This window comes from Acomys minous (genome assembly GCF_964271855.1).
Source record: "Acomys minous genome assembly, chromosome: 15".
Lineage (NCBI taxonomy): Eukaryota > Metazoa > Chordata > Mammalia > Rodentia > Muridae > Acomys > Acomys minous.
In genome coordinates this window covers 70,141,289-70,155,322 of record NC_140497.1, presented here as the reverse complement: position 1 = coordinate 70,155,322, position 14,034 = coordinate 70,141,289, and the positions used below count along the sequence as shown (strand labels likewise).

Sequence of the window (14,034 nt, the reverse complement as noted above, 5' to 3'; positions counted from 1 at the left end):
AAATAAATATGTATGCTACACTATAATCTAATGTGCAAGTTATACTCTACATTGCCTTGAACATTTTCAATAGGAATATTTCTAATATGAATACAAAGTAGTTAAACACAAAGAACACACATGTGTGTATATACATTGCATTTTTCTTTTATTTAAGATAGATTATTTTCTCACAAAATATACCCTGATTATAGAGTTTTTTGTCATAAAATATACGCTGATTATATGTTCCCCTCTCTCTACTAATATTAAGTATGTTTTACCCTGTGTCACAGGTAAGAAGGAACAGACATTTAAGTGGCCTTGATATACATAGTTTTTGCTAATGTGAAAACATTGCAAAGTTCATGCAAACTTGAAATATCTGTCTTTTTCCAGTATACCAATTTGATATGGAGACTCCTGTGCCTGAGTATTATGAAATTTTTGGTGAGTTCCGTGGAATTCTATTGGATAAACGGTTCACCAAATATTGGGATGATGTTGAAACATTCTTGGCAAGGCCAGATGATCTTGTCATTGCTACATATCCTAAATCTGGTAAGTGTCTTTGCTATGACAGGATGTTGTTTTGACATATAGGAACTATAACCCTACTTTGGATCATTAATTTTTAAGAGTTCATCTGACTATCACTCATTTTCCAATAAAAAGACAGTTATATTTTGGTGTCAAAATATTAACATAGTGCACCTTATCAACTCTATTCCACAGTCTCAAACTCCATGCACACAATTAGTAACCTCATTAAGTCATGAATAAATGAAAAGCATTCATCACACAGTTATATCATTCAATGTAGAAGAGTGAATCTAAGATATGTACTGCATAATGAATATTTTAAACTACTGTACATATATTATTGCTGCACATATGGATATTAAAAACCTGTTCCAAGGGAAACAAAAACTCTTTCAGGCAACCACCTCCTTTTCATTGCATGCATTAACAAATGTTCATTTCATTACATCATCCACAGACTGCAATTCTTTTTTTCTGGGATTAGCTCTCCTTACAGTTTTAGAGTCTTAAAATTATATACACTAGAAACTGAAGAAGTCCAATCTTATAGTCTCTGTCTGCTTATTAATGGTTAGCACTTAAAACTAAATCAGTCATCTAATTATGACCATGTGACTTGGTTATCCTAATACTTAGGAGACATGAGATTCATGAGTTTGAGACCAGCCATATCTACACTGAGGGATTCTGTATCAAATGAAGTAGTATCACACACACACACACACACACACACACACACACACACACACACACACACATGCACGCACGCACATGTGAAGATGAGATAGAACAACTATGTCTTTGGTAACTTTTTCCTAAAGCTGTTCCTCTGTTTCTCTTCTGGCCTCAGTTCAATGGCAACACAACACTATCATCAAAATGCTTAGCCAACATAGCCTGATAGTTATGTCTCATAGTTGGCATCTTACTGGATATTTCATCTTCATTTCACCACTGCACTTATTCTCTAAATAAAAGTTGTCTTTTAAAACACATTTTTATGTTCTTTCTGTATAACTTCAATATTCTCTACTTAATATAAATACCAAAGTATTTCATGTCTACCAACAACTTACCTCTATAACCTTACCAAATATATCTCTTCAAGCAAGTTCTTTGTTTTAACTTGTGTTAAATTTCATGCCTAATTTTCTTTTCACCACGATATAATTATCAGATGACCCTGCTGAAAAAAGAATCTCATGCTGCTGCCTCATAGGGCTCTTCCTTATCTCATGCAAGTGGTGAGATCATACTAGCAATTTATTAAACCTAAGTCAATTGTCTTCTCTTCATAAGGAAACTTCATCATTCATAATATTAATTTATTTTTATTTTATGCATCTAAGTGTTTTATCTGCATGTATGTGTGTGCAGTGCTTATACACTTAGTGTCCACATAGAAAGAAAAAAGGAATATGTCAGTTTCTGTAGAACCAGAGAAATAGATTCTTTGAGCTGCCATTTTGGTATTGGGAGCCAAACTTGAGTCCTCTGCTTGAGCAACAAATGCTCTTAACTGCTGAACCACGTTGCTCCTGTTTCATGAGGGAAATTTCTCATTTAATACCCCAGATGCTATATCAGTGGTGACAGCACAGAGCATATATCCTTCCTTTGTATGTTTTAAACTCTGTATTCTTGTCTTTATTATAACATGTTAAGAAATAAAATTATACTTTGTCATTACTGATTTTCTTCTCTCTCTCTCTCTCTCTCTCTCTCTCTCTCTCTCTCTCTCTCCCTTTATCTTATCATCAAAGGCCAGAAATGCAATTCATATTCTTCTACAATCTCTGAGTGAACACAAACTACCAGTAAAGTCTGTAGCTGGAAAGTTTGGTTGTATGTGTTACCCAAGCTTCACTTTTTATTCAAGTCTCCTCACTTCTTATTCATAAGAGTTGAAGTTCAGAGTGTGATGAGCTTTTATAATGTCACAGTTCATCATGGGAAGGTTTGGACACATTGAGCAGTTGTTATTCATGATATATATAAATATATACATTCATAAATATATACATTTATATTTTCTGAAGTTATTTTGGGTGATGTATATTACGTATTCAAGAAAACATCATTTGAGTTTGGATGTTGTCAAACACTATTAAAATAATGCTGTTATCAGCCATATAGGTTCACCGGAAAATGAGGTGTGTTTAATTTTTATAGGAACTACATGGGTTAGCGAAATTGTATATATGATCTATAAAGAAGGTGATGTGGAAAAATGCAAGGAGGATGCAATTTTTAACAGAATACCTTACCTGGAATGCAGAAATGAAGATCTGATAAATGGTAATTTTAAAATTTATTTTTAAAGATGCACACATGCATTTAAGATATATGTATATGATAATGATAGATAATATAGATATGGTTATGTTGCAATAAAAGTAAAGGGATTTAAACAACATGAGCAAATTAATATTCTGTCATCTATATAGGAGATTCTAACACTTTAAATCCAGCATAGTCTTATAGTATGTCATGGGCCTGGAACAGTGAATGATCCTAACTATTGTATGTGCTCAGGAAAGTTTTGTAATATGCCAGCATTTCCTTCTAAGTTTCCAGGAGCTGAAAATATTATATATTTAGGAAACTTCACTGAATTTCAAGGATAGTCACAACTGTATTCATAAAAGTTTGCTTATCAACATTGAAAAATTATTCACTTCAATTGATGAAAATGTTTGATCTTACTTTGCAGTTTATTTAATAATTTTCTTTACAGTGAGATTGTATTATTGTTATTAAGTTAATTTAAAATATGAAATAATCTCTTTTAAAATACTCATTAAAATTTATATGGACATTTTTCAAATTGTCTATTTTTTTAAAATCAGGTGTAAAACAACTGAAAGAGAAGGAATCTCCTAGAATAGTGAAAACTCACCTGCCACCCGATCTTCTTCCAGCATCATTTTGGGAAAAGAATTGCAAGGTAACCAGAATTACATTTTATTAGACTTGCACTAAACTCTTGCCATTTTATGGATACAGGTATCACCTAAAAGGCATCTTATATATACTTAATTACTCTTTTCTTTTAACACACAGATTTCTCAACAAATGTGAGCTATTTTTTAGCATAATCCAAGTCTAGATTGTATTTACACCTCTTTTTTTGTCTTTGCTTATGGTGATTCTGAAAACTACTTAAACTCTAAGCCTTTGTTTCCAGGTAGAAGAACAATAGTGTGATTTTTTTTTACAAGAGCTGAGTACAGTCACTTTTGTAACTTCAGCCTAGTGCCTAACCCACCAGAAGCACTGAATAAATGCAAGAAACCTGCATTTATATCCCAGTGGATTGAATGCCTTTATTTTACAAAATATTGTGTGTGACTCACTGTGAGACATTCAAATTAATCAGGATAGGATATCCAGACAAGTGTCTTGACGTAAGCATTTACTCAGTGAATCAAAGTGGCTGTTATTATCCATTTCATTGCTAATAGTATACTTTAACACTTGAAAAACTATAAGAAAGATATTTATTTTGGTTTGCGGTTCTGATCCAGGGTCAAAATGCTTTATTTGCTGATGTTTTACTTGCCTTCTTGTTGACAAAGTTTCAAGGCAAAATACAAGTCAGCATATACATTACATATTTATGTCTCTAGTCTCTAACTCTTTTCTTTAAACTACCAGCACTTAGGAATTTGCTACTATGGTGACATTTTCTAAACCTTGGCACTGCCCAAAGGCCCATACTCTAAATACCAAAGTCAAATTGTATTCATTCTACAGATACAAAATGCTCATTGTGAACATAGAACTTGAATGGGTATTTTGGAGGGTGCAAACCATTCTCAAAACTACCAGTTCCTGTAAGGTGCTAGGGACACAAGACACAGATAATCATTAATTCCATGGAAACAGTGTCTGAGAGTAAAGGAATAAGTAAACAGACTCATCGGGCAGTGCTTAGATCATAGAAGAGAAGACTTCTAATTCAGATGCTTGATTTTAAAAGATGAAGAATTCATTCAAACCCAGAGACAGTCCCCGGAGACCTCAGGAACCAGGTCAGCTTGCCTGGAAAGTTAAGCGTCCATGCTAGGTAGAAGATTCAAAGAAAATTTCTTAGGACTTACCATAGGAAAGCTGGATGTCAAGTTCAGAAACTTGGATATTACTTTACCTATAATAAGATTGAGCTGCTTTGTAGAGAAAAGGTCACACAATTCTCCAGCGCAGGCAAAGACTGGCCACAGAGTAGATGTTCTGTATTCTGCCTGCTAGAGTTTCTTGATATAGTTGACACTTTCCAGATATCTGGGGCTCCACACTTCAAAGGTTCTAATGCTTTTATTTTCAACTGAAGTAACAGTAAATATACACCCTCTGTATGATTTCCCACAGAAGAGCCACCTCACAGCTGTGTACTTTCTTCAAATGTCTCAATACAACTTTTGTTAAGAGTTTTAACCGAGCCCCTTTTTTTCTTCTGAAAAGTGTCATAGGGTATTATCGCTCCATTGAACTTGCAGTCAGGTTTTTACTGCACACTGTCTTATGCCTCAGAAGCCATCAAAGGAAAAGACATAACTGAATGGATTTGGCCTTGAATTATTTCAAGATCTATTTTTGTTAAAGTATGTTTGGAGTAGTGGCTCAAAAAAAGAAAAAAGGGGACAAAGAAAGCGATTTTTAAAAAGAGCAGGACAACAAATGAGAAAATAATTTAAGGACGATGGTTTTGAGGTTGTGATGTGGTTTAGTGGGAGGTATATGGAATAATCTGTGAGAAACAGGGAGGAGCAGATCTTTGATGGGGAAAAACACATGAGGTGGTGCAGGCTTCCAATGTGGAACTTTTAGTGAGATGACAAAATTCAAAATTCACTTATAAAAGTTGTTGGCTAAATAAAAAAAAACAACTAATTATGAATGAGTAAATTAACTTGGTAAATTGGATCAATTGTGAATTTAGATAATAAAAATGCAGAGAAGGTGGAAAGGGTTAGCGACGAAGGCTTGATGTTCAAATTGTTATTTGAAATGATCGAACAGAATCTCCAAAAAGGCATCAGAAGGAGAATTCAAGGGTAGACAGTGATAACTATATTTTTTTTTTGTTGCATGTACTAGGAAGTCTAGAGATAGTTGCATGGAAAGTAGCAACTCCGGAAAAAAAAGTTAGATGCTCATTGAAGGAATAAAAAGGACTGCACAGTGAAACATATAAGATATTTAATAATATCCATTAAAGTGAGATCATCGAAATCAGATGGAGGTACAAGTAAGAGACAACAGTGTCTCTAAGCATGTGAAGAGAAACAGTCTCAGTCTGAAACACAGACAACCTATTGAGATTCAAGGAACAAGGGAACAGTGGTGTGGGCAAAGGATGAAAAGTGAGAGGTAAATTTATGGATAGAATGGTGTGTACATTTCCATTCAGTTAGCAAAAAGAAGTCGGGAGAATTATAATAAGTTTTAAAAGTCTATTATGTTTAATAACAACTTTGGTACAAAATAGAAGTATTTTTATTCTCCTTTCGAAGTTTTTTGAAAATTATTTAAACATGAGAACGATTCTTCAAAGAATAAGCAGAAACGTTTCTTTAAAACTGTTTTGTAAATGCATGAGCAAGCTAGGGAGCTTAACTTAGCTTCTTGTAGAGATGGAAGGGCAAAAACTCTTTGATATCAGTGGTAAAGGGCCTGAAAGCCTAAGGGCAGAGTATGAACATAGGCTGGCCGACTTTTAGAAACTCTCTTTGGGAGCCTTGACAGTCAGCCCTGGAAGAGGCTACATCTTTTGTCTCGTTTATTTATTGGTGAGAAAAATCTGAGTGCAAAAAGATTGGGCCTTTACAAGATAGAATTTTATTGTGCTAATGCTAGAAATGGCAGCTTCAGGATTTGCTGATTCACTGATGTTTATCTAGTGCATATAAGCATGGGGACCTTCCTTTCGGGAAGTAGCAGCCACTTTTATTATTAAACAATTAAGGGGAAGCCCTCAAAGGAGTGTTGAGATATGGATTTAATACAACTATGGAAGCATAATTTTTTTTTCTAACTGCAAGCTAGGAACTACAGGCCATTTTTGTCTTTAGTATCCAAATTGTAATATGGTCTAAAGAACACGCCTATAATCTCAGCACTCAGGGAGGCAGAGGTAGGCAGATCACTGTGAGTTTGAGGCCAGACTGGTCTGCAAAAGCAAGTCCAGGACAGCCAAGGCTACACAGAGAAATCCTGTCTCGAAAAACAAAACAAAAGAACAGAAAACTGTACTCTTGACTGAGTGATCTTTCAACTTATTTATTTGCATTAACTTACTTTCAATACTACTACATAGTAGAATTAACTTAGATTTCATTGTATTATTTTTACTCATAAAATCGGGCAAACAATCTGGTTGACTCAAATTTTTATCAGTGAAAATGTTATACAAATAAAAAGTAGGAACAGACATTGACCAGTGCTAGAAATGGCACTATTACATCTGGCTATTGAATGTTTCCTAGCAGGATCAGACTAAAGGCCACCAAGACATAGATCGCATCAACTTAAGATATTAAAGTGTGCTTTTTTCTATATATCGTTTATATATTTATCTTTTTCCAAAATGAATGTGTATTATTAGTTGTTGGAAATAAGAATCTTTAAAATTTGATAACAACATGGTTGATAACTCTGTCAGTGATTTTTTAATTTTATTAATTTATTCATATTACATCTCAATGGTTATCCCATCCCTTGTATCCTCCCATTCCTCCCTCCCTCCCATTTTCTCCTTACTCCCCTCCCCTATGACTGTGACTGAGAGGGACTTCCTCCCCCTGTATATGCTCATAGGGTATCAAGTTTCTTCTTGGTAGCCTGCTATCCTTCCTCTGAGTGCCACCAGGTCTCCCCATTCAGGGGACGTGGTCAAATATGAGGCACCAGAGTATGTGTGAAAGTCAGACCCCACTCTCCACTCAACCATGGAGAATGTCCTGTCCATTGGCTAGATGCAGAGAAAGCATTTGATAAAATCCAACACCCATTCATGTTTAGAGTTTTGGAGAGATCAGGGATACAAGGCACTTTCCTCAACATAATAAAGGCTATGTACAGCAAGCCAATCACCAAAATAAAATTAAACGGTGAGATACTCAAGGAAATTCCTCTAAAATCGGGAACAAGGCAAGGCTGCCCACTCTCTCCATATCTCTTCAATATAGTACTCGAAGTTCTAGCCAGAGCAATAAGACAACAAAAGGAGATCAAGAGTATCCAAATGGGAAAAGAGGAAGTCAAATTATCCCTATTTGCAGATGATAGTCTGCAGTCTACAAATGCAGTCTACATAAGTGATCCTCAAAATTCCACCAGAGAACTCCTACAGCTGATAAACACCTTCAGCAAATTGGCTGGATACAAAATTAACTCAAAAAAGTCTGTAGCTTTTCTATGCACAAATGACAAGCTTGCAGAGGAAGAAATTAGGAAAACCACACCCTTCACATTAGCCACAAGCAATGTAAAATATTTAGGAGTTACTCTAACCAAACAAGTGAAGGACTTGTTTGAAAAAATTTTCAAAACTCTGAAGAAAGAGATTGAAGAAGACATGAGAAGATGGAATGATCTTCCTTGCTCATGGATCGGGAGAATTAACAGAGTAAAAATGGCCATCCTACCAAAAGCAATCTACAGATTCAATACAATCCCTATCAAAATAACTATACAATTTTTAAAGACATTGAAAGTTCAATTCTGAACTTCATATGGAAAAACAAAAAACCCAGAATAGCTGAAGCAATCTTGTACAATAAAAGATTCCTCTCAGTGATTTAACAACTTCTTTCATCCTCTAGATGATCTATCTTTGCCGGAACGCCAAGGATGTGGTGGTCTCTTATTATTACTTTTTCCTTATGATAACTAGTTATCCAAATCCTGAATCCTTTTCAGAATTTGTGGAGAAATTTATGCAAGGCCAAGGTAAGAGCAAATTAACTTCTTTAGATTTTCTTTCAAAAAAAGAAAAACAAAACAAATGCTATTTTGTGCAAACAAAAGTAAATGAATTAATATAAAGAGAGATAATATAAAATAACTATAAATATACAAAAACAGAATTATAACATACAAACAGACATATAATATAAGTAGAATATAAACATATATACAGAAATGAAATATAAATATATAAATATGTGCAACCGATTAACATAATACATGTAAGCAGAAATGTAATATAATATAAATATAAGGTGATATAAATATATAAACATAAGTAGAACGTAAATATAAATATAAATATATATATATATATATGTAAACAGATGTAGACTCTAAGGTTCCTAAGGGATATACTATTTTACAAATTCTAAAATACTGGTGCATAAAGTGATAGCAGGATTCTGTATGTGAGGAGGATGGAAAGTTAGAGACTCTGGGCATTTTATATAATGCCAACAAGTAAGTGCATTGGTTCTATTGTGACCATCAGGGCTGGTAGTTTCCCCTCTATAAGTCTGAGAGTTAGTGTGTCCCTCCTCTAACATACATTTTTATATTTTCAAAACATTTTAGAACATGTTGTGACATGATTGAACAAAAAGTGTGTGAGGGTGTAAAAGCATGGCTCATTTCTTTCCAAGGAAATTGCCAAGGAAATAAACAAAGTCAGAGATAGGTATTTACAGTCATTCTGAATAGCTATGAAGGTCTTGCTTATTCTTATAGATATGTAAACTGGATATTTTCATTTTGATTTCACTGAACAGTAAAGAATTTCTTAAGCACTTTACCATTCCATTAAAATTTTGAGTAAAACAACTGAGCATTTATATTTGAAGACAAAGGGTAAAAGAATAGTTTAAGGTTTGTTAAATAATCTATACGAAGCCGGGCGTGGTGGCCAAAGCCTTTAATCCCAGCGCACAGTTGGCAGAAGCAGGCAGATCTCTGTGAGTTCGAGGCCAGCCTGGATTACAAAGTGAGTCCAGGACAGACAGGGCTACACAGAGAAACCCTGTCTTGAAAAACCAAATAGAAAAAAATTTTCATAGAGATAATTGAAAGAAAAAACTTTTATCCATAGAAGATAATATTGCTCATTAGATCTGTGGCTTGCAGGGAAAAAAATATAATCTACAGCATCTTGAAGAAAATATATGCCTCAGGATTGTCAAGATTCTCATTGAAAACAGGAGAAAACAATTTATATGCCTTAAAAATGGTGAATTCAGTCATTGTAAAGTCGTTGTGGGTCTTATCAAAAGAAACTTTGCTTATAGTATCAAAGCACAGAGAAAGGACACAGTGGGTGAATGCCAAGTCTAGTGGTGACTCATAACATGTTTGCACTGCTTTGTTAGCTTTGGATTTGGTAAAGCTGTTGTGTAGGGACAATAGAGGAAAAGGTGGCAGCATTTGCCACACCATCTCTACAACCTATCCTTATGGAGCAAGAGGGATTGGAATTGTCCCTGTAGGAACACCTTTCGCAATCTAAATTACTAGTCTTATAGTAAATGCTCTCATGTTTACTATTCTCTATCTCTCTGTCTCTGTCTCTGTCTCTCTCTGTCTGTCTCTCTTGCTGTCTGTCTGTCTCTGTCGCTGTCTCTGTCTCCTCCCCTCTCTCTCTGTCTCCCTCTCCCTCCCTCTCCCTCCCTCCCTTCCTCCCTCCCTCTCTCTCTCTCTCTCTCTCTCTCTCTCTCTCTCTCTCACTCTGTGTGTGTGTCTGTCTTTCTGTCTGTCTCTCTTTTTCTCTCTCCCTCCTTCCCCTATCCCTCCTTCCCTCTGTCCCTCTCCCCCCCCCACACAAATAGAAACACACAGATATACACAGATGCGAACAATGACACACACACACACACACACACACACACACACACACACACACACACATGGACACATGCATCAGCTTAAAATATGATCTCATTGAACTAAATTGAGCTGGTTTATCTTTTCTCAACATCATCATACATGTCATGATGATAAAACTAAATAAATGTTTCTGAAGAAGAAGCTAACAATTTTGTGTCATTATTGTGCTTCTTAATAAGTGGAACTGGCCTGTTAGTTTTACTTCTACGATCATTTTGTCTTTTATTAATGAATTGAATACTTCTGTCAAGCTTATAAGATGATTACCTAATATCTTTACACGTTTTTTTCTTCTAATTTCAGTTCCATATGGTTCCTGGTATGATCATGTAAAATCTTGGTGGGAAAAGAGTAAGAGTGCACATGTGCTATTTATGTTCTATGAGGACATGAAAAAGGTAGGAAATGGAAAATATATAAATATTCTAGTAATTCTTAGGATAGGTAACTAAGAGTTTAAGTCATATTTGAGCAAAATAGCAAAGATTTGCCTCAAAAAGAATTTTAAAAATTAAATAAAGATGTGACAGTGAACGTGACAGTGGATAAAGGCATTGCTATGTGAGCTTGAGTACTGAAGTCTCTCAACCTTTATTCAGATCCCCAGTCCTTTATTAAGCCAGGTAGGTATGGAAACCCACATCTAATCCTAGTGCTATAGACACAGGCAACGTAAGCTCTGGGTTCAGACACCGTGTCTCAGTACAGTAAAATATAGAGCAAAAGAGGAAATTATGGGGTCCTGCCCAAACTATGGCACCAGCCAAGGACAATATGTGCAGTAAACTTTGAACCCCTACCCAGATCTAGCCAATGGACAGGACATTCTCCACAGTTTGGGTGGTTAGTGGGGACTGACTTTCACACCAACTCTGCTGCCCCATATTTGACCACGTCCCCTGGATGGGGAGGCCTGGTGGCACTCAGAGGAAGGACAGCAGGTTACCAAGAAGAGACTTTATACCCTATGATCATATACAGGGGGAGGTAATCCCCCTCAGTCACAGTCATAGGGGAGAGACATAAGGGGGAAATGGGAGGGAGGGAGGAATGGGCGGATACAAGGGATGGGATAACAACAGAGATGTAATATGAATAAATTAATAAAATATAAAGCAGAACAAAAACAAAACAAAAAAGACCCTAAAAAAAAAGAGGAAATTATATTACTATGCATTTCTGGCATTCACACCTGAACACACACAAATACACACACAAACACACACACACGCATATGCACATGCACATGTCTATGGAAAAATAAATAAACAGCAAGGAAAATATTAGAAAGAACTATTTTACTAGTTATCTCATTTAGTCTTAAAAGCTTTTTAAAATATCTCCTGTATCTATCTGTGGACGAGGAAGAATTGTTCTAGAATAGTTTGTTTTCTTCATTATATATTTAATTCCAATATGACCTGATAGAAAATAATGCTCTCTATCATTTTTTCTTTTTTTAAAAAAATTTTATTTTATTAATTTATTCATATTACATCTCAATGGTTATGCCATCTCTTGTATCCTCCCATTCCTCCCTCCCTCCCATTTTCCCCTTACTCCCCTCCCCTATGACTATGACTGAGGGGGACCTCCTCCCCCTGTATATGCTCATAGGGTATCAAGTCTTCTATTAGCTATTCACCAATTTTTGTTACATTGGTTTTCAATCGCCTCGTTTCTCCCTAGGATATCAGAAGAGAAGTGATAAAATTGATCGAGTTCCTGGGGAAAAAGCCCTCAGAGGAGCTTGTGGACAAAATCATCCAGCACACTTCATTCCAGGAAATGAAGAACAATCCATCCACCAATTACACAATGATGCCAAATGAAATGATGAACCAAAAAGTGTCGCCTTTCATGAGAAAGGGTGAGAAGAGAAAGCCATGTGGCTCTCTGTTCAAAGCTCTAAGCTGCCATGTTTCTGCAAAAATTTACTCAAGGTTATTCACCCTGCATAACTAGCACATGCTTTCTTCACAGCTGTTTTATTTTGAATATTCTTATTGAGTTATCAGTTGTGCAGAGGATTTAGACACTTTATTAATGCAAAAATACCATATTTACTAATAATGAATACCTGTTTCTTGTTTATTCAGTTTAAGAAATATACTTTAGTCTCAGCATCAGTATGATACTAAAATGTATCAACTGTCATTAACTAGGTCTGTGCATCTTGTGTGTATACCATATGCCAAGTACATATTATCTCTATAGATTATGATTTCTAACTTGGAATATAGCTTTATTATCTCATTTTGAGATGAAGAAACAAGTTCCTAAAAGTCACATTTTCCTTGTACTAAATGATTAAGGTAGGAATTAAAAATAAGTATATTTATCAATAATATTAAAAACACAACGAAAAGAAAATTTATTTACATAGGAGCATTACCTGGGAAAACTATAGTCAATTTGTATACCTGAAATTGGGATTTTTTTATATAGCATTTAGGTAGCAATGTCATTTATGTAATTGGATACAAAAGCATAAGTGTGGATTTGAGAGATTTATGAGCACAAAGATGGTATTCAATAATTTAATAGTCATTACACCACGGATCTCACCATAGAAGGCCTGATATACGAGAGAGAAATCAAAGAAGAAAACTCATCTGAAGTAGTATAGGAAAGAAAGGGTGAGCCAAGCAGAATTTTTTTTCAAGACAACAAAAACAAATTTATCTTTGTAAAATCAAGCAGTGTTAGGAGAAAATTTTCATATTATTAATGAAGTAGATACAAGATAGGAAACTCCCACAGTTCTGACTCAAAGAGCTGATGCTGTTTCTGTCTGTGTCGTCACAGGGATTATTGGGGACTGGAAGAACCACTTCACAGCGGCGCTGAGAGAGAGGTTTGAGGAGCACTACAAACAGCAGATGAAGGACTGCACTGTGAAGTTTAGAACAGAGCTCTGAGACACTTCCTTCTCTTGTATCCGAAATCGGGATGTTCTCTCAACTTATCCTGCAGTTTCTCTTGCTTTGCCTTTCAGTAGAAGGAAGAGTCTATTAAAGGCTGACAGTTTAATGTCATTCTGTTTTTCAAACTCTCATGTCAATTTAATTTCTGAATCAAAATTTGTTATATATAACATAAGCATTGTCCTCCAACAGCATTCAAATATTTCTAATAAAAATAGTTTGATATTTCCATATTTAAATATCCATGCATTCATTACAATACAAACATTTCCTTGGTGATGCACAGGCCAACAAATATAAAAGTGCATTGAGAGTGGCAAGTAGGCAACCTTGTGATTGTGTTTGGAAGCCAAATATATATATATATACGAAATTATATGAACAAATTAAAACAATCCCAACAATGATAAGGTCACTTTACGATAACATGTAAAGATTCATATATTATAGAAAATTGGTTAAACTAAAATAAAAGAAATGTATTTTCTCATGTTTTTAAGCCTTTAGTCCACGCTGATGTAGCACAGGATCATGGACTGCACTCACAGTCACGTAGAGTCATGCAAGATTTTCATAACTTGGAATTCAGAGATTTTCCAATAGAGCACCTTTTTAATAATACAGTATAAACATAGCCCATCTATTGTTTTATGTATGTTGAACCACCCCAGTATCTCTGGGATTAATAGGACTTGATAGTGATGGATCATGAAAAACAAAACAACAAAACTCATAG

General features: G+C 35.1%; 1 protein-coding gene across 1 annotated transcript; it reads left to right on the top strand.

The window, feature by feature from the left end:
- The first annotated feature begins 377 nt into the window (after positions 1-377).
- SULT1E1 (sulfotransferase family 1E member 1) lies at positions 378-13,529 on the top strand. Its single transcript, XM_084758627.1, has 7 exons — positions 378-540; positions 2,695-2,820; positions 3,372-3,469; positions 8,349-8,475; positions 10,675-10,769; positions 12,061-12,241; positions 13,180-13,529. Exons 1-7 carry the CDS (start codon positions 393-395, stop codon positions 13,290-13,292), a joined length of 888 nt encoding a protein of 295 aa, XP_084614753.1. The 5' UTR covers positions 378-392; the 3' UTR covers positions 13,293-13,529.
- Positions 13,530-14,034: the final 505 nt, after the last annotated feature.

What these genes read in the sequence shown, in the direction of transcription:
- SULT1E1 (XM_084758627.1), top strand. Translation starts at nt 393, where the DNA reads ATGGAGACTCCTGTGCCTGAGTATTATGAAATTTTTGGTGAGTTCCGT. An exon ending in TGCTACATATCCTAAATCTG is followed by an intron (nt 541 to 2,694) that starts GTAAGTGTCTTT and finishes TAATTTTTATAG; the next exon opens with GAACTACATGGGTTAGCGAA. An exon ending in AAATGAAGATCTGATAAATG is followed by an intron (nt 2,821 to 3,371) that starts GTAATTTTAAAA and finishes TTTTAAAATCAG; the next exon opens with GTGTAAAACAACTGAAAGAG.